This window comes from Pipistrellus kuhlii, unplaced genomic scaffold, assembly GCF_014108245.1.
Source record: "Pipistrellus kuhlii isolate mPipKuh1 unplaced genomic scaffold, mPipKuh1.p scaffold_m20_p_10, whole genome shotgun sequence".
Lineage (NCBI taxonomy): Eukaryota > Metazoa > Chordata > Mammalia > Chiroptera > Vespertilionidae > Pipistrellus > Pipistrellus kuhlii.
The window spans coordinates 10879968-10898253 of record NW_023425405.1 but is presented as its reverse complement, the minus strand read 5'-3'; the positions used below and the strand labels follow the sequence as shown (position 1 = coordinate 10898253).

Genomic DNA, 18286 nt, shown 5'->3' with positions numbered 1-18286 from the left:
AGCGCCCAGCCTGTCTTGTCTTTCGGAGGGAAAGTACAGTGTCAGTCACCGGTGACTGACTGGGTGCTTAACATGTTAAACAATGAAAGATGTGGCTTCCTCTAAACAGGCTAGAATGTGCATTTGAGGCATCACGAGAGTATCCCAGAAGCAGATAGACATTTGTATGAAGGAGCCTGGAAGGGCCAGCAAACTGAACAGAGCTGCTGAGGTGGTCTGAGCGTGTTTCTGGAAGGCAGGTGAATATGCTTGAAAGCAGCAGGCAAGCTAGAAATTGGTATTCTTCTTCTCTTCGTTTCACCTGGTCTCCCAATGGGCGCATAAGGCAACACTCCCTGAGCTCCCATCAGATGATCTGAGAAAGGCTGGCAGATCATTCCACCCCCCTCTGCAGAGGAAGCAGCAGCTGCAGAGCCCGAGGAAGCTCATCAGCTCCTGGGCAGGCAGGTCCACTGACTTGAGAAGTCAGACGCGTTAACAGGCTGCCCTTTCCATAGCTTACAAGGTTTCTCTAAAAGGTTTAATGGCCGAGCAATGCTGTGGAAAGTAAAGCTAATAGACAAGCACTATGCACCATGCTGACATCATTGGTGATAACCAGAGATAAAAACAGGGATCGGGGGTCAGAGACAAAGAAACCTGTTGGAATCAACATCCCTGTGGGGAGGGCCTAACAAACCACTTTTTACTGAATGAATTCCAGTAAAAAAAAAAAACACAGCAGATGCACTTCATTTGGCCTCTGCTAAAGCTTTAGACACAGTACCTCAAGAAGTTTATTTGGGAAATTAATTCAAATTAGCTTGGTTCAGCATGTAATCACTGAAGATTAATAAGTGGCTGAAGGATGATAAACAAAGACACTTAAGTGAAAGTTCACGCAGTCAGAGACTTGGGGTCAACATCGAAGCCATTCTTGTCAGGAGTTCTACTCAAGGCCCTGGAGGATGTAAACAACTCTCAGGTGAGATCTGCAGAGGATGTTAAGCTGGGAGACAGAGGAAGCCCACTGACAGGGGCATAAAATTATAAGGCAGAGTTCAAATGGAAAAAAATATAGTTAATCTATCTTGGGGAAAACGACCCTAAACTCCCATAATATCCCACAGACAGGCAGGATAAGGGGCAGAAGCAGCATGTAAAAAGAGCTTTGACGTGCTGTAACGTGACAGAAGCAAGTAAGAATGCTAAGGGAACAGGAGGAGTGTGTCATGAAGAATGGAATGCTGTGTACTTCAGGCAAACAAAAACAGAGCATCAGAACACAGGTGATCTTGAAGTGAGCCAACTTTATCATTTAAAAGGCGGAGGGGGTACATTCTGAACTGAACATACGTTTTAATGGCTACAAAACCACCATTCTTATCTGGCGGGTGTTCAGGTCTTTCTCAGATCTTAAGTCATCTCGCCGGGGGTGAGCATCTAGAATAGGGGTGTCGAACTCAATCAGAGAAGGGGCCAAAATCTAAAATCCAGCCTAAATCGCGGGCCGAATGGTTTACTGAACAGTCAAACTGTCATTGTGATGGAAACGCAGCGGAGTGCAGTGATGACAGCGCGGTGCGGGCCACATTGCAAGGCCTGGCGGGACGGATTTGGCCCTCGGGCCTTGTGTTTGACACACGTGATCTAGAAGGTGGCTCGGGGCTGCCGTTCTGAGGCTCACTGACAACACTGCCCCAAAGGAAAACTCACAGCTCATGCTGGCCATTTGTCCTACATCTTTGCCTCGGAGCAATGCCTCACAGGCTTGGGGAAGTAGTCAATTTCTCTCCGTTTACTCAACCCGCAACAGTGCCCTGACCCTGAAGCCAGTTTTTCCACCATTCGTCTGAAAGCAATGGCCCAACACAATTATCTCCAGGCAGCTCACTGCTTTAGCAGGCAGGCACCTTGTTACATTCCTTCAGCTCAAAATGACTACTGGACTAAAGAGGCTCTTTTCTTTTTAAAACCTAAGAAATTCATTCTTTATGCATACTCATTAAACAGGATAGCACAACACAGCTACTTCAAACAGCATAGAGGGAGAGCTTGTGTGACCTCACGTTCCAAAGCAGCTATGCAAAGTGTTTTCATGCTCACCTGCTGGTCAGAATTAAATCTCCATTGTGGCAGAGGAAACCCAGGGTAGAAAATAGGACTCTAGGATCCCACTGTACTGCTAAGTGTTCCTGCTTCTCTGGGAATGCATAACCTGTTTTTCAAGTTACCATCAGACCAAGCTGAGCTCACCCACACAGATTCACCACCCAAATCCCACCTTAACTATAGTCTAATCATTGTCCATTTTCTAGAGTAACCAGATCATTAAATAGTACTTAGAAGATGTGAAGCCACATTTCCTTCGATGGGCTCTTTCAGCCCAGTTGACTTAGTGATAACATGGGCAGGAAGAGAAAAATGAGGAAGCGAGGAAGAATGAGAGAAACACCACTTACGGATTCTCTATCGTATTATTTTACAGTTGCCATTCATCTGCCTTAAATGAACAAAGATGCTGGTATTTTCACTGAACATTTTGTGCTTAAGAATTGGGTCCTAGACTGAGCCCATTGGGGAAAATCCACAAGAAAGAATCCAAAAAGCTGCATCAGTTTGACTGGCTGATTTCTGCGCTGACATTCCGTGTGATGCTCTATCCATCAGGATGTGCCATGGTCTGAGAGGTAAATGTCACATATCAGGGCAAAGAGCAAGAGAAGCGATCTCAATGACAAATTCTGAAGTGTAATAACAATGTGACCAAACTCACTCCTCCTCTATGGAGCATAACCTGGCAGTTACTAAACTTCTAAAACTATGGCCGAGTGAGCCAAGCCCCTGCATCACCCCGAAACAGTGGATGTGCTTTGGACGAGCCCAAGCAGTCTACTGAGCTATCCAAATCAGCTCAGCAACAGTATCCCAGACCTTGCTCTGTTTTCTGGGAAGTCTGGGACTCACTCAACAACCAGCACCACCAGTGACAGCCGTCTCAGTGAGTGAAAAAGCCTTGAAGAATGTCGCTGGTAGGAAATATTGCTGAGCAGCATGCATGTCCTTGGGGCAACCAGCCACGGGGATGAAGGACAAAAGTAAAATGTCACAGGGCTTCTCAAATGCTTTCCTGCCAGCTGTCAGAAGGGTGAAAGCAGAACTCATTTCCTAATATATGTTTTTATTTCCTTTGTACATGACAAAAGGTCTGGAGGTGTTAATGGGAGGGGCTAGGGAGCAGAGGCCTCTGGAGGTAAGTACCAGAGGCAAATGTCCTGCCCACGTAAGCAGCGTTAGTCCCAGGGAATGAAGGCAGCACAGAGATGACAGCAGCATCTTATATAGCACTTGATCTCCACAGAAAGATCCTCTCTAATATGTCTCTATTACGCAGATTTAAAACACTGAGGCCCAAGTGTACTTAATCAAGATTAGAGAGCAAGTTGGAAGTGTGCCCCTTTTCTTTTCATGGGGGAAAACTGGAATAAAAGAATATAAGCTTTCTCAGCATATTATTCCCCTTAACATTCGGCCTAGGGTTAGGCAGGAAATTGGGAAGGAAAAAAGGGGCCATGGATCCCAATGTGTTGACTGTAATAATTATTCATCTCACCTGGCCTCTGCGGCGAGCAGCTCGTCATAGTGAGAGGATCTCTGATCGTCATCCTGCCGGTATCTGATCACCGTGGCCAGACCTTTGCTGACAAGGGCCTCAGCAATGTTTCTGCAACAGAAAAGATAGGTCAGTGAGCATCAGAGGTGTGTATGGGGCTCAGTCAACAGAAATAATAACAGTTCGCACCTGGAGGTCTTAACGTGTCCTGGCAGAGAGAGAGAAGTAGGGAGAAGCCGTGGATTTTAAGACTAAATGAGCTGCTAAGCTAGAAATCCAAATAAAAGATGGAATAAAGTTCCCTAGCTCAGCACTTTTTGGCTAGTGCAGTCAGATGCTATATCAATCCATAGATAAATACAAGCAGAGAAGAAGCCCACATTAGGCCAGCATTTCTACAGAATGTTATAAATAAGAAAAGTCTGCTTTACAACATCAGATAAACAGATAAAAAAGAAAAAACACATAAAAGCATGACCTAAATTTCTCAAAATCTCTTTTCTAGTCTACCCTGTAACTAGCAAATGTCTTATTCCAGTTTGGCGGTGTTAGAAACAGGGGTCTGACATAATACTTGGGCGCTTCCCTTCTCATCAGAACTCCCGACCGTGGCTCTCCCACCCAGAGGGGCGTGCAGGAGGTGAGTCTATGGGTGAATTGGGTAGGGAAGGGGAGGAAGGTACTGGGGTGGGATAAAAGTTCTTTATGAAAAATGGCATAAAATGGGAGAACAAATAAAATCTGAGATACTCTGAGTAACAGAACATGCAGATTAAAATCCTTCTTAAATCAGTTCTCAGTTGTGTTGCATCTTCTTCCCTTTACTAGAATTAGAAAACGGGCCTGCTCTAAGTGACATATCTACCAACTAGAGAAGAGTGCCCTGGACATGACTCTCAGACAACTAATGAAGCGTATCTGCTTGGTTCCTCCCCATGCTGGAAAGAACCTTGATGCGAAGGACTCACTTTGCAAAAACAAATTTTCAAAAATCACCTGTAGCCAGTATTAGAATCCAAAAGGCATGATGCTGTTGGGTCAGACTGGTGGTTATGCCTTTGTCTGTCACAATTACATGGAAGGTCCCACTCAAACCATTTGGTAAGCTGCCCTTTAAGGAGAGGGGACGCTAAGCAATGGGCTACTGTACCACATGCTTTGATTTAGTGCTGTCTGGAAATGTAGTTAACTCTTAACAAACTGATGTTCCTAGAGACTCAGATTTGGAGATGTTGGGAAATGAACGAACCATTTTATGTGCATGTTTAATCCACTTAAAGAAGGATTCTCTTTATCAAAACCCAGGGAATTACTGTTTTAAGAGATGCCGGAAAAAAATAATAGGTATAGAAGGAAGAGGAGGAAAAGATGCTGTGGCCGATTCCCCTCTGCTGCCTGTTTATCTACTGCCAGCACGATATTAATATCTCCAAACCACCACGGAATTAGCACTTCTCAAATCCACTCCCACAAAGAGGCTGCTTTGCTGGCCACCCTGTCTCCTGAGTCACCGCATAAGCATGCTGGCAAACGCTGTCATTATCGCAGAGTTGGGCTTGTCAGCATGGAGAATGCCAACAGCCCCAAGTCAACAGCTGTAGATGCTGATAGATGGTGAGAATTTAACTGAGGGTGTCACCATGAAGCCCCAACTGGGCAGGAGAGAGGCGCCCCTTGTATGTTATAAATAAGAAACAGGCTGAGCGGTCTGAGGATTGGAAATGCCAGAAGAACAAAGACGTATTTGTTACTGCATTTTGAATTGCTGCGCATTGACATTTTACAGTCAATACATGGGGTCTGGAGGAGAAAGTTGGAATGACAAAGCAGGCAAGAAAAAATTCAACACAAACAAGCTTCTTTTTGAAAAAGCTAGAGAATACTAAGCGAAACAGCACAAATGTTTAATGAGCCACTCCTGTTAATGCTGCTCAAATCAATTCACAGCATTGCTGAGTACCTGCCTGGCCAGCAGAGCACCAAGGACACAAGCTCCCCTTATTTCTGCTGCCCTCCGTCTCCTGTCCATAAGTGGGTGAAGGCCTCAGATCCCCGACTCCACACCCTGCCCACTACCCTCCTCTTCTTTCTCTCAGAAGCCTAGAGTGTAAGCCATATTCTCTTAGCTTCGAGACTCTAATTACAGGTTTCTCCTGGAGGAACAGTTGTGGTCCTGGTGCTTAGCAGTAAAGAGAGTGAAAACACATGAAATAAAAATAACCACCATCATTACTGGGCATTTACTATAAGCCAGACATGAGAATCGCATCACATGTATTTCCTTCTTGGTGTGTGCTCCCCTGTGAAACTCCTCAGTGCCTATCTTCCTTCTAAGTTATGAGGTCAGAGAGGGCAAGAGTCTCCTCATTCTTGCTTTGTAACGCAGGGACTAGAGCCATACTTGGCATAAAGTAGACAGTAAATATTTTCCGGATGAAATAACTTAGCTTATTTAGGATAATTTTTTCACTGTGGTAAAAAATCACAGCGCATTCTTATAATTGTGTTTTAATACATCCTGAAACTCAAGATACTCTCGGAAATGTCAGAAAAACACCTAATCATTTTGGAAAAACAGCACTGGAACATTATTTATTATCCTAAGCATATATTAGCCAAGCTTGCTGAGAACAGAGTTAAAGACAAAAGCTTTCTACATGTGCCTTACCAGCTTTTGTCTTTCTCTTCTCCATTATCTAAGACAGAGAATTAAAGGGAATGAAAGGGAGAGAGAGAAAATGGAATTAGCCTAGATTCATGTACTTGACTCTCATTCATTTCTTTTGACTGCTAGTGAAAGGTCAGGAGAGTCTGCCCAGCCCCACCCCCAAAGATGGTTCAGAAACTGACACTGCTGTGTTGATCATTTGCCCAGTAAGAAAAGAGAACATTAGATTACGTGCCATGACATTATGCCACTTTAGACAAATTTATAAGTTCTGCTTTCTTGAGTGTATCAGTAATTCTACTCCAATTACACATGTCTGGCTTGAATAGATAATTTATACAAAAAGGGCACTAACAGCCGGAGAATTAGTGCTGGGATTGAATTGTTTCTTCAAAGTAAAAGAGAAATTTAGGTTCTATTAAAAGTGAACACTTTCCATTAGACATGATCAGATATCCTTGCTACAAACACAGCCAACACACAGATTTTCTCCAACTGAAATCTTCCCCTCCCACTTGTTCATACAGCAAGTGCATTGTTTAATGAGCACATACTTTCCAATTAATAAGATACCTCTGAAACCATGGGGGTCCTAATATTCTGCCAATGTGGAGAAAAGGTGTTCCATGTCCATACTCGAGAATACGTTTAAATAGATTTCATTTACAGGATATTATAATATTTTTAGCACATTTTCGATAGCCTTCTCCATCAGCAATCCCCCCACCCCAATCAAAACTTACAGAAAAGTTGCACATATTGTATGAAGAATGGACCCTCCATCTTTGAACCATGTGAGAGTAAGCAACTGACCAGGTGTACCATCACCTCCAATATTTTAGTGCTAATTTCCTACAAACTAGGATATTTTCCTGTATAACAAAAAACAAACAATGAATAGAACTAGGATAGCAATAAGGACACAATATCTGCAAACCCCACCCAAATATTGCCAATTGTTAAAAAAAAAAAATACTTAGGGGAAAAAAAGGACCTAATTTAGAATCAGGTGTTACATTTAGATGTCATGCCTCCTTAGTCCGGAATACTTCCTCCGTCTTTCTTACAACATCATGGCTTGACACTTGGAAAAGCATAGGCCAATTATTTCTGTGTCTGATGCAGGTTATGTATCATTGCCAACAACACAAAAAAGAGATGCTGTACTGTTCCCTAAGCCCCCTATGAAGTAATCTATAATTTACCATTGATGTCCAATTTGATTGCTTGATCAGGATGGTGTCTACCAGACTTCTCCTCTGTAGTTACTCCTTTTCCTCTTTATAACTAATAGGAGACACTTTAAACTATGTAATTTTTAGCCCTCAAACTCGCAAGTTATTCTTTTATTTATCTGGAACACTATAAACTCATGGAATCTCATTTTATTCAAAGGGTTATAGCCCACTACTCTCATTATTTATTTTGATGCTGAAATTGTTCCCAATCTGGCTAGTGAAAACTGGTTCAAGTGGGCTTCTGTGTCCTATGGACATGCCCCCATCATTCTTTGAGCATGTCCTGATTTCCAGGACAACACCATATCCCAGGCTTATCTTGTGCTGTTTTCTGTAACTCTGAAATTAGCCAATTATCTACTAGCCTATGTTTACATCATTATTTCTGTATATTTATTTATAATATTATTGGAAACCATGTGTGGCAGTCATGAAAATGTGCCTCTCAGATTTCTCACCACAGGAAGCATAACTAGACGAACAGTCCCAGCTGCTGTGCCTGGAAAACCATCACTGTTTCAGCCAAGGCTATGCATTCCACCAGCCGCTACCAGCCAAAGACTGAGCACAGACAGCAGAGATACTAAGGCTGGCCTATTGCTGAGACTTTGGACTCCTCTGATGGGCAGCTTTGGCTTGCAGACTCCTTGTCAGCTTGGCAGAAACTCTTAGAATTAACTGCCATACAGCTTAGATTTTTCCAGTTCAACCTTCCTTCTTTCCCTCTCTCCTCCTCAACAGGGCTAAGGCCCACAGTGCAGTCTGATGGCTCTCCCAGCCTCATCCAGATTCCTGAGAAGAGTTTTCCCCAATTAAACTCTTGCACTGCACATCTAGTCCCATCTTGGCATCAGCTTTTTAGAAAACCTGAAACAATATATCATGAATTAACACAGATATCTACAATCTCAATCCACTATTACAGGGCTCATTGTAGTTTTATTCCTTTCCATATTTATACCTCCCTTCTCTGACTGTGAGAAACCTGGCTTGCATTACCCTTAATTGTTTACTTATAAGAAAAAACTCCCTTTATATACATACTAGATGCAGGTGCACAAAATTTGTGCACTGGAGTGTGTGTGGGGTGGTGTCCCTCAGCCCAGCCTGCACCCTCTCCAATCTGGAACCCCTTAGGGGATGTCTGACTGCCTAAGCCAACAGTTAGATATCCCTCTCACAATCTGGAACTGCTGGCTCCCAAACGCTCACTTCCCTGCCTGCGTGATTGCCCCTAACCACTTCTGCCTACGAGCTTGATAACCCCCTAACCACTCCCCTGCCAGCCTGATCAACGCCTAACTGCTCCCCTGATTGCCCCCAACTGCCCTGACCTGCTGGCCTGGTCACCTCCAACTGACCTCCCCTGTTGATCCAGTCACCCCCAACTGCCCTCCCTGCAGGCCTAGTCGCCCCTAACTCTCCTCCCCTGCTGGCTTGGTCACCCCCAACTACCCTCCCTGACAGCCATCTTGTGGTGGCCATCTTTGACCACATGGGGGCGGCCATCATCTGGGAGAGCATGAGGGTCAATTTACATATTACCTCTTTACTATATAGGATACACTTACTTGCTCACTCATACCTACTGTGACTTGCTTGATTTAGTGCCTAACAATATATCTAATTTAAGAGGAATACACTACTTAATAATAATTTTTAAAAAAAGGACTTGGGTTAAATGGATAAGTGCTATAAAAGAGTGGGCATAGGGAAAAATACCATCACACACAAACACACACACACCTTTACCCTTCATTCTCCATCTGAATAAGGACAACAGGTAATTCTCAATGGCTCTGTCTCATAGATCTCTATCTGTTTGAGCTTAACATTTGCCACTGAAAAACCGTCTACATTTTATCAGTCACTGAGGTGTCCATGGAGATTATAAAAGAGGAATATTTTCCTTAAAGCAAACATACATGTGGGCACGTATTCAGAACAAAGCAAGCCCATAATGAAATGCCCCTACAATATATTTGAGTCAAGGCTAAAGGAAAGGGGTGACAGATAATTAACAGCCCAATTCATTCATAACAGTAACATCAGCAATAGCAAAGGTACATATTTCAGTATGCACAAAAATATACACACTCCCCGTACAATTTCTTTACAATGATTTCAAGATTCTGTGGTCAAATTTCATAAACAGCAGAAAATGCGTGCCATAGCTATTTACTGTGAGATATCCCAGATCCAACAAGACATCAGGCATGTAGCCTAGGTCTCCATCATCTGTGAACCTCAAACTCCAGTATCTTGTGCTGGAAAGCTGCCTTTCCACATGGCCTGTACCTTCCCCACAAGGACAGACTTTCTCACAAGTCCTGAGATGGAGATCACCAGCCTGCAGAGTTCCAGTACTGACTTCTAACTGCCAGGTGGCTCACCTCACTGCTCCTCAGCTTAACAGGATGCTCTACGGTGGCCTGAGCCACAGGGGAGCTTCAGGATGCTGACATCCTCCTCTGCCGCTAGGGCAGAGACAAGCAAAGAGGAAGAGGTTGCCAAAGGACTTGATAAGGAGGTAGAAAGCAAGGAAGCCTAGAAAACTAATTTCTTCAGAATAGCAGGTTCACTTTTACTCGTGTCTATGGAAAACGTGGGCTTTCCGCTCTAACAGATACTAAAGAAGTGGGGAAATGACAGCCTTCGTGGCCCAAAGCCTTCCTTCGCTACCGGCTCACAAGAAGACTTCTATAGCTTGCTCTTTGTGGCAGGAACCAGACAATTGCAGGCTTGAGTTAGACTTGGCTTTTGTAAAGCCAGCAAAAGGAGAAAGTAAACTTCTATGAGAGGGATCTGCTGCCAATGGGCAACAAACAAATATCTTTTATTAAATTGCTGTTTTTCAAAGAGGCCTCAAATTAGAAAAAAGTCCTACAGAGCAACATGTAGCTTCCAAACACTTATATGATGACATCTCTAGGGGTCACACGTGACCTCCCCCACTTAGTGTCTTTGTGCTCCAGTCTCCAGTGACTGAATTCCCGTGAATCTGAAAACGATGATTTACCCTCTTTTTTTCTCTTTCTTAAAATATATCAAGGAGGTGCTTCCCACATAACCAAGTGGCATATGTAGAGCAGATTCTGTTTTAGAAGCATTAATAATTAAAAACAGCTGAGGTAACACAGCATTCTTTATAGATTTACCAAATATCTTTCCTACTGTAGTCTTCATTTTTTCATTTCTCCCTTGAACTAATGTAAAATTCTAACAATAATTAAAATCATTTTTTGGGAAGGTCTTCTTATTCTTATCTGCTTCTTTATTGGTTTAAGTCCTGCCACCAGACCTCTTGGGAACCAGACTCTAGCCTTCTTTTTGTATTTTAATAAATCCCAATCCTTCCTCCTGGTGAAGAGGGGGATGTGGAAAGAAAACAATTGAGACTGATATGGACATAGTCTAAGCAACCCAAAAGGATGCGTGGTTAGAATGGAACCCAACGAGGCCCATAAACAACCCTGGCAGAAAGAAAAGAGAGAGGAGGGAACAGAGGAAAGGACAAAGGGAAGAGAGAGAGAGGAAAGGAGAAGGAAAACTAAGAAAAAATTATTGCTTTGTACAAAGTTAAATCCTTGAAGCCCTAGAGTAGCGGTCACCAACTGGTGGTCTGCTGGCCTCTGGTCGTGAGGTCCGAATGGTTGGCGACCACTGCCCTGGAGCACATACTCATCTGACCTTCACCATAGAGAACAGCTGACTCCTGAGCCCTGAAAGAACTTCTCTAGCTTCAGAGGCCAGGTCCCACTGCACACCAGTAGTACCCTTCCGTGTGGAAGAAAAGAAATAAAACCAAAGGTACCTTGGGACCAGGGTTTTAAAAGTGGGTGATGAAGAGATGTCACTTCAACTCAACCTGCCAAGAATAGCTAATTCTCTACTCCACGGCAGCTCTGGGCCATATCACAACCAATACTTATTTCCATTCATGTTTACCATCCTTGATCTCCTGAAAGAAAAACTAACAGACAAGAAAATAAGACAGAAATATAGAGCCCCCTTATCTGCAGGGGACATGCTCCAAGATCCCCAGTGGATACCTGAAACCTGGAATAGCACTGAAGACAATATGGCCTTTTTTCTTCCTATACATAAATATCTGTGATCAAGTTTAAGTGATAGATTAGGCATAGTAAGTGGTTAACAACAGTGATAAAACAGAATGATTATAATAATACACTATAACAAAAGTTATATGTGAATGTGGTCACTCGTTTTAGGGGACCTCTGGAACGGTCTCCTGCAGTCTCAATGCTTTCCGGCGCAGCACACCGCTATGAAGCAAAATCTGCTTTCGGGCCATGTCCTCCACCCACGGATTTAATGCCTTTTCCATGTTGACTAAGTGTTCGTTTATCATGCACCATGGCCGTTGCACAGAGGTGCAACAGCAAAACTAGCACAGATTTATTTTTCCTTCTTCACAGTTTTAATAATAGAAGACGCGTTCTTACTGTTGAACTTAGCAACCTCAGCACATGATTATTATTATTTTCTTATTAAGTGAGAACATTCACCTTTTCATTGAAAGAAAGCACTTTATGGCTTCTCTCCGCCATATTCAAATTACTAGCATCACGACTCTTGCACTTTCGGGCCATTATTAAAAAATAACTAAAAGTTACTTGAACACAAGCACCATGGATCCGATAACCAAAATGGCTATTAACAGATTAACGTGCAGTGGCAAACATAGCGTGAAGATGCTAGACAAACGGATGATTCTTATCCCAGGAGGGATGGAGCGGGACAGTGTGAGATTTCTCCAGGCTACTCACAACAGTCCACAATTTAAAACTTATGAATTGTTAATATTTACAAACCATTGTTGACAGTAGGTAACTGAAACCGAGGAAAGTGAAACTGTAAAAAAGGGGGACCACTGTACATGGAAGAGGTAGAATTAAATTCAGTTCATAACGCCAGCTAATGGAGAGAATGGTATTGAAAATGGGGGTTGAAGTGATTTAGAAAAGGAAGGGGAGAAACTTGCCACCAAATAGCTCTATCAAACTGTTATGATTACTAAATGGACAATTTTATTCTGCCCCTAGGATTTCGGCAGTACTGTAATCATATTGCCACCTCTTATATGTTTTCATTTATTCAGCAATATCATGGTGATGGCTTTATAAGACAAAGAAAACTGGAATTATACTCTATTATGCCAGCTCTTCTCTGAGTATCACTGCACTTCCAAGTCAGCAAAATATCTGAGGAAGTTAGGACAATGATGAAGCTTGGCTATATATTGAGGGGCACATTAAATGTAAGTGGCAATAAAACAACATCACTTCAAATATCTAATATTTCCCCCAATCACCAGAAGTAAGATAGAAGCAAAACAGTGAAGGAAAAAAGGTCTGTTTCATAGTCAAACTGCAAGGACTTATTTACTATCTGAATCTCCCTTATACAACAGGGATATGTGCCCAAGTTTCACTCCCTCTATTAGACACACATCTTTTGCAGAAGGAGACCAATAGATCTTTCAAAAACAATGAAGGTTATTAATTAAATACTGGCTCTAGCTTGAAGAAAGTAAACTGTCTAACCAATATGCATTTCCAATCCAGCCAAACTGGTCAAGTCATTGCTAAATATGCCACACAGTTCCAGTTCCAACTATTTGCAGGACATGTGAATTTGTATGATTCATCATCATGTAAAACTCGGCATTTCAAAAATAAAACAGTTCTCTAAAATAAGCTTTTCTGAAGCCTACCAAATCAGCTATTCTCCTAACATCTCTTGCTAGGACCAGCATACTCCCAGTCTCCTAGACCTGATGTCTCTCTCACTCCCATATAAAATTAGTTGTCAAAGCTTTTAATTCAAATCCCCCATATATGTTTTCTATTTCATTCTTTCTCTTTACCCCAGTTGTGGTCCCCACTAATGCTCACCTGTTTCCTTGCAAGTCTGACCGATTCCAAACACTGCCAGTTTAATCTTCAAAAACCCGGGTCTGACAACTCCTCATTCTCAAACCCACCATGAGCATAAAAAACTTGTTAGAAAATTTCAATACAAAGACAACATGAAGTTATCAAATATGCAATGAAGATGAAGGAAGGAAAGAAGAGGAGGAGGAGACTGAGGTGGAGAGGAGGAAGGAAGATGAACCTTTTTTTTTTTTTTTTTTTTTTAGCAATATCCTAAAGAATTTACATTTATGAAACTATTTAATGGTCACAAAATCCTGATGAGCCCTAGCTGGTTTGGGTCAGTGGACACAGTGTCAGCCTGAGGACTGAAGGGTCCTGGGCTTGATTCTGGTCAAGATCATATGTCCAGGTTGCAGGTTCAGTCCCCAGTATGTGCAAGAGGCAGCTGATCAGTGATCCTTCCTCATCATTGATGTTTCTATCTCTCTCTCTCTGTCCCTTCCTCTCTGAAATCAATAAAAATGTACTTATTTTTAAAAAATCGTGATGAAGTAGGAGTTTTTATCATTCCTGTTTTACAGATGAGAAAACTGAGAAACAGGTTATAAAACTTGTGACAGAACTATCCTACCTAATCCTACCTAATAAAAGTAATATGCAAATTAACCATCACTCCTCTACACCACAAGGCATGCCCACCAGCCGATCAGAGCGAGTATGCAAATAAACCCAACAAAGATGGCTGCTGTCACAGAGAGCAGGAGGGAGGCTTGGATTTCCCAGGTAACAGAGGAAGCCAAGCTTTCTACCTGCCCTTGCAGGCTTAAGCCTCCACTCAAGGCTACAAAGTTTCAATTATAGAAGGTAAACAAACCAAACAAATGGCATCTGCCACGCAGCTGGAAAGAGCAGGCAGCTAGGGTTGCTGCCGGCAATGGAAGAAGCAAAGCTTTCTGCACACTCTGGCTGGCCCAGGCCTCCGCTTAAGGCTACAAAGTTTCAATTATAGAAGGATAATAAACTCCAACAGAAATGGCTGCCCACCACGGAGCAAGCAGGAGGCTTGGCTCCACTCCAAGCTACAAAGTTTCAATTGTAGAAGGTAAATAAACTCCAGATACCAGGGCCTCCACTTGGGTCACCAGGGGGCGTGGCCAGCCTGCAAACCACCACAGGCCCCTCACTCAGGCCACCACCCGCTCCAAGGAAACCCTTACCCTGATCTGGGACACCCTTCAGGGTAAACCAGCTGGCCCCCACCCATGCACCAGGCCTCTATCCTATCTAATAAAAGAGTAATATGCAGATTGACCATCATTACAACATACAATATGGCTGTTAGGGGTGACCAGGCCAACAGAGAAGGGAAGTTAGGCATCAATCAGAGTGGCTGGGGTGTGGTTAGGGGGTGATCAGGCTGGCAGGCAGAAGCGGTTAAGGGCAATCAGGAAGGAAGGCAGGCAAGCAGTTGGGAGCCAGCAGTCCTGGATGGTGAGAGGGATCCCAGATTGAAGAGAGTGCAGGCTGGGCTGAGGGACACCCCCCTCCGTGCATGAATTGTGTGCACTGGGCCTCTAGTAAAAGAATAATATGCAAATTGACTGTCACTCAAACACACAAGATGACTACCCCCATGCGGATACAAGATGGCCAGCAGTGAAGGGCAGTTGGGAGAGACGAGGCTTGCAAGGGAGGGCAGTTGTGGGCTATCAGGCCAGCAGGGGAGGGCAGTTGGGAGGGACCAGGCTTGCAAGGAAGGGCAGTTGGGGGTGACAAAGACTGCAGGGGAGGGCAGTTAGGGGTGACCAGGCCAGCCAAAGAGGAAAGTGGGGGTGAATGGGCCTGCAGGGAAAGGGAGATGGGAGGGACCCGGGCCTGCAGGGGAGAACAGTTGAGGGTGACCAGGCCTGCAGAGTATTATATTGTAGTTAGGGGTGACCAGGCCTGCAGGGGAGGGTAGTCAGGGGCAAAGAGGATGGCAGAGGAATAGTTAGGCATCAATCAGGCTGGCAGGGGAGTGGTTAGGGGGTGATCAGGTTGGCAGGCAGAAGCGGTTAGGGGCAATAAGGAAGGAAGGCAGGCAGGCGAGCAGTTGGAAGCCAGCAGTCCTGGATTGTGAGAGGGATATCCTAATGCCCATTTAGGCCCGATCCTACTTGGATTGGGCAGTCAGACATCCCTTGAGGGCTCCCAGATTGGAGATGGTACAGGCTGGGCTTAAGGACACGCCTCCCCTGCACAAATTTCATGCACCGGGCCTCTAGTAACCAATAATAAAGGCTAGGCATCTCAGTGATAAAAAGGATCTTGCTAAAAATCCTATCCAACCCCAAAGCTGTAAACATCTGATAACAGAACTAATTCTTTGATTTTCACTCAATAATTTCAGCTTTAATGAAGACCTACTGGACTTCTACTATAGGACAGGCACTTTAGCACACATTGACTTAATGCTCTGAGCAATACAACAGTAGTAAGTATATGGTAATTCTATATATTCACAAAAAAGAGAAAACAGTTTCAGATTTGCCTCGATTAGAAGCCAATTTTTTTTAAACTCTAAGTCCATTTTTCTTGAGACTAAGTGCCATAAATTACAGGGTAACAGACAATAAAAGGCATTCTACAATGGAACCTTCCTACATCTCCCTAACCTTATTCCATTAAATGCCTTTCAATCTTCTGCTTTAGTACAACCAGTCCACTTAGCTACCAGCCAAGCCCTGTACTGTCCACATCTCTATGCCTGTGGCAGCGCTACTCATCTGGCACTTACCTTGTGATGCTATACATTATTATCTTCCTTTGTGTACATATCCTGTCTTCCCAACAAGATCATATTCCCTAGTGGTCCACAAAGAGCCAAACACTTAGTAGGCAGGCACTCAATAAATATTTATTGGCTAGCTAATTGATCTCACTCTCTGAGTTCCCAGGAGGTTCTGTGGGCTGTTGGATGAAAACAAAGTAATAACTGAGTCATAGAATTTTTTAGCAGAAAGAGTCCACAGACATGAAATAATCAAAACGTTCCATATATAAATGATGACAGAGAGAAACCCTGAAATTTTTTACATGAGCTGTCTAAAGAAACACAGAGAATAGCACCATCACAATGGGCATCTCAGATCTTCTGATTATCATTCTATTTCCTGTTATTATGCTACTATCCTTTCACGAGTCTATAAAATAGGAATAAATACATTCTGCACATGAATTATCTAAGATGCCATTAATACATTAAAAATTTATCAGCTCATCAAAAATAATCTATCCATATCATATTATAAATTTAATCACTCTAATACTAATAGTACTAGCTAAAATATATATTAAACATTTAATTATAATAATTTGCTTACCTTCTGCAGATTCAGAGAACATTTTCTGGGAGAGGGGGAAGAAATTATTTGAAAAAGTCTGATTGCGTTTTCTCTCTATAATATAGTCTATATTCTAACACAAGGTGGAAATGTTCATTGTAGACATAAGTATGTTTTCTTTGTTCCTTATTTCCTACTAGAGGCCTGGTGCACAAAATTCGTGCATGGGGTGGGGGTGGGTGGTCTCCCTCTGCCCAGCCTAAACTCTCTCCAATCTGGGACCCTTGAGGAATGTCGACTGTCCTAATCACTCCCCTGTCAGTCTGTCTGATAGACACCTAACTGCTGTCCAGTGGGATCAGGCCTAAACAGGCAGTCAGACACCCCTCTCACAAAAATGTCTTCTGATTGCCCCTAACTGTTTCTGCCTATCAGCCTGATCACCCCCTAAACACTCCCCTGCCAGCCTGATCAACACCTAACTGCTCCCCTGCCGGCCCAATTACCCCTAACTGCCCTCCCCTGCCAGCCTGGTCACCCTGAACTGTCCTCCATAGCTGGCCTGGTTCCGTCCAACTGCTGTCCCCTGCAGGCCTGGGTTCCCCCCCAACTGCCCTCCCCTGCAGGCCATTCTTGTGTCCACATGGGGGCGGCCATCTTTTGTGTTGGAGTGATAGTGCATATTACTCTTTTATTAGACAGGATTATCTTCTTCCCTTTGAGAAATCAACAACTTACAAAAGAGCAGTGTGAAGAGCATGGATACTGGTATGAGGTGAAAACATCCTCACATATCCCTCTCTCTGTAATAGTGGAAGGAATGAACTGATGCTTTATTCAGTAGGGGGCTCCTTCCCCTACCATCATCCCCAACACTTGAATAAAGTCACTGACCTAGGAGAGTCATTCCATACTTTTGTACATCATATGGTCTTTACATGTGTTTGAAAGCCAAATATAAACATGTTTAACAGTGACTGTAAGTAAGAGACAACTGCCCCCCCACCCCTTTCTACCTGGAGTAATATCACATTGTTGGATATTTCATCATCTGCACCATGGAAGATGAAAATCAACAGATGCTCACCCTTGACCCTGTCCCTGACAGCCAGTGCAGAGACATTGGCAGAGGTTCTGCCAATCAAATGATCCTGCTCTCGGAGTGAAGCAAAGGAGAGGGGGCAGTCAGAATTAATGTCCAGTAGTGTCTCCCCCTGAGGGCTCATGCAGGTGCTGGGGTCCTGGTAAAGACAATTATTCTGCTTCCTGCTTCTTGGCCCTTGGGAGCTGCCCTGGTCCCCATCTATTTTCCAAGTCTGATATTCCGTCCTTAGGTCAATTCTCTCATAACTTCCCAATCTCTCCTCCTCTTTAGGACAATCAGGCTTGTTTATGTCCAAAATATTGTAAAGATTTATGCGGCTGTATTCTTAAAGTCCCTAAACATGGGTAACAGAGGTCACAATTTCCTTTAAACCAGGAAACCTGGGAGCCCAGACCTAGGGTGAGAGGTAGATGCCACAGTAAAGCTTCTAGATGTATATAGGTCCAGCAAAGGCCATACA

General features: G+C 43.5%; 1 protein-coding gene across 1 annotated transcript in view; it reads right to left on the bottom strand.

The window, feature by feature from the left end:
* Window positions 1-18286, bottom strand: part of SND1 (staphylococcal nuclease and tudor domain containing 1) — a 447851-nt gene that overhangs the window by 196988 nt on the left and 232577 nt on the right. Inside the window, exon 13 of the mRNA XM_036426056.2 lies at window positions 3593-3703. Within this exon, the coding sequence (XP_036281949.1) occupies window positions 3593-3703 (111 nt within the window). The remainder of the gene's footprint in view (window positions 1-3592; window positions 3704-18286) is intronic.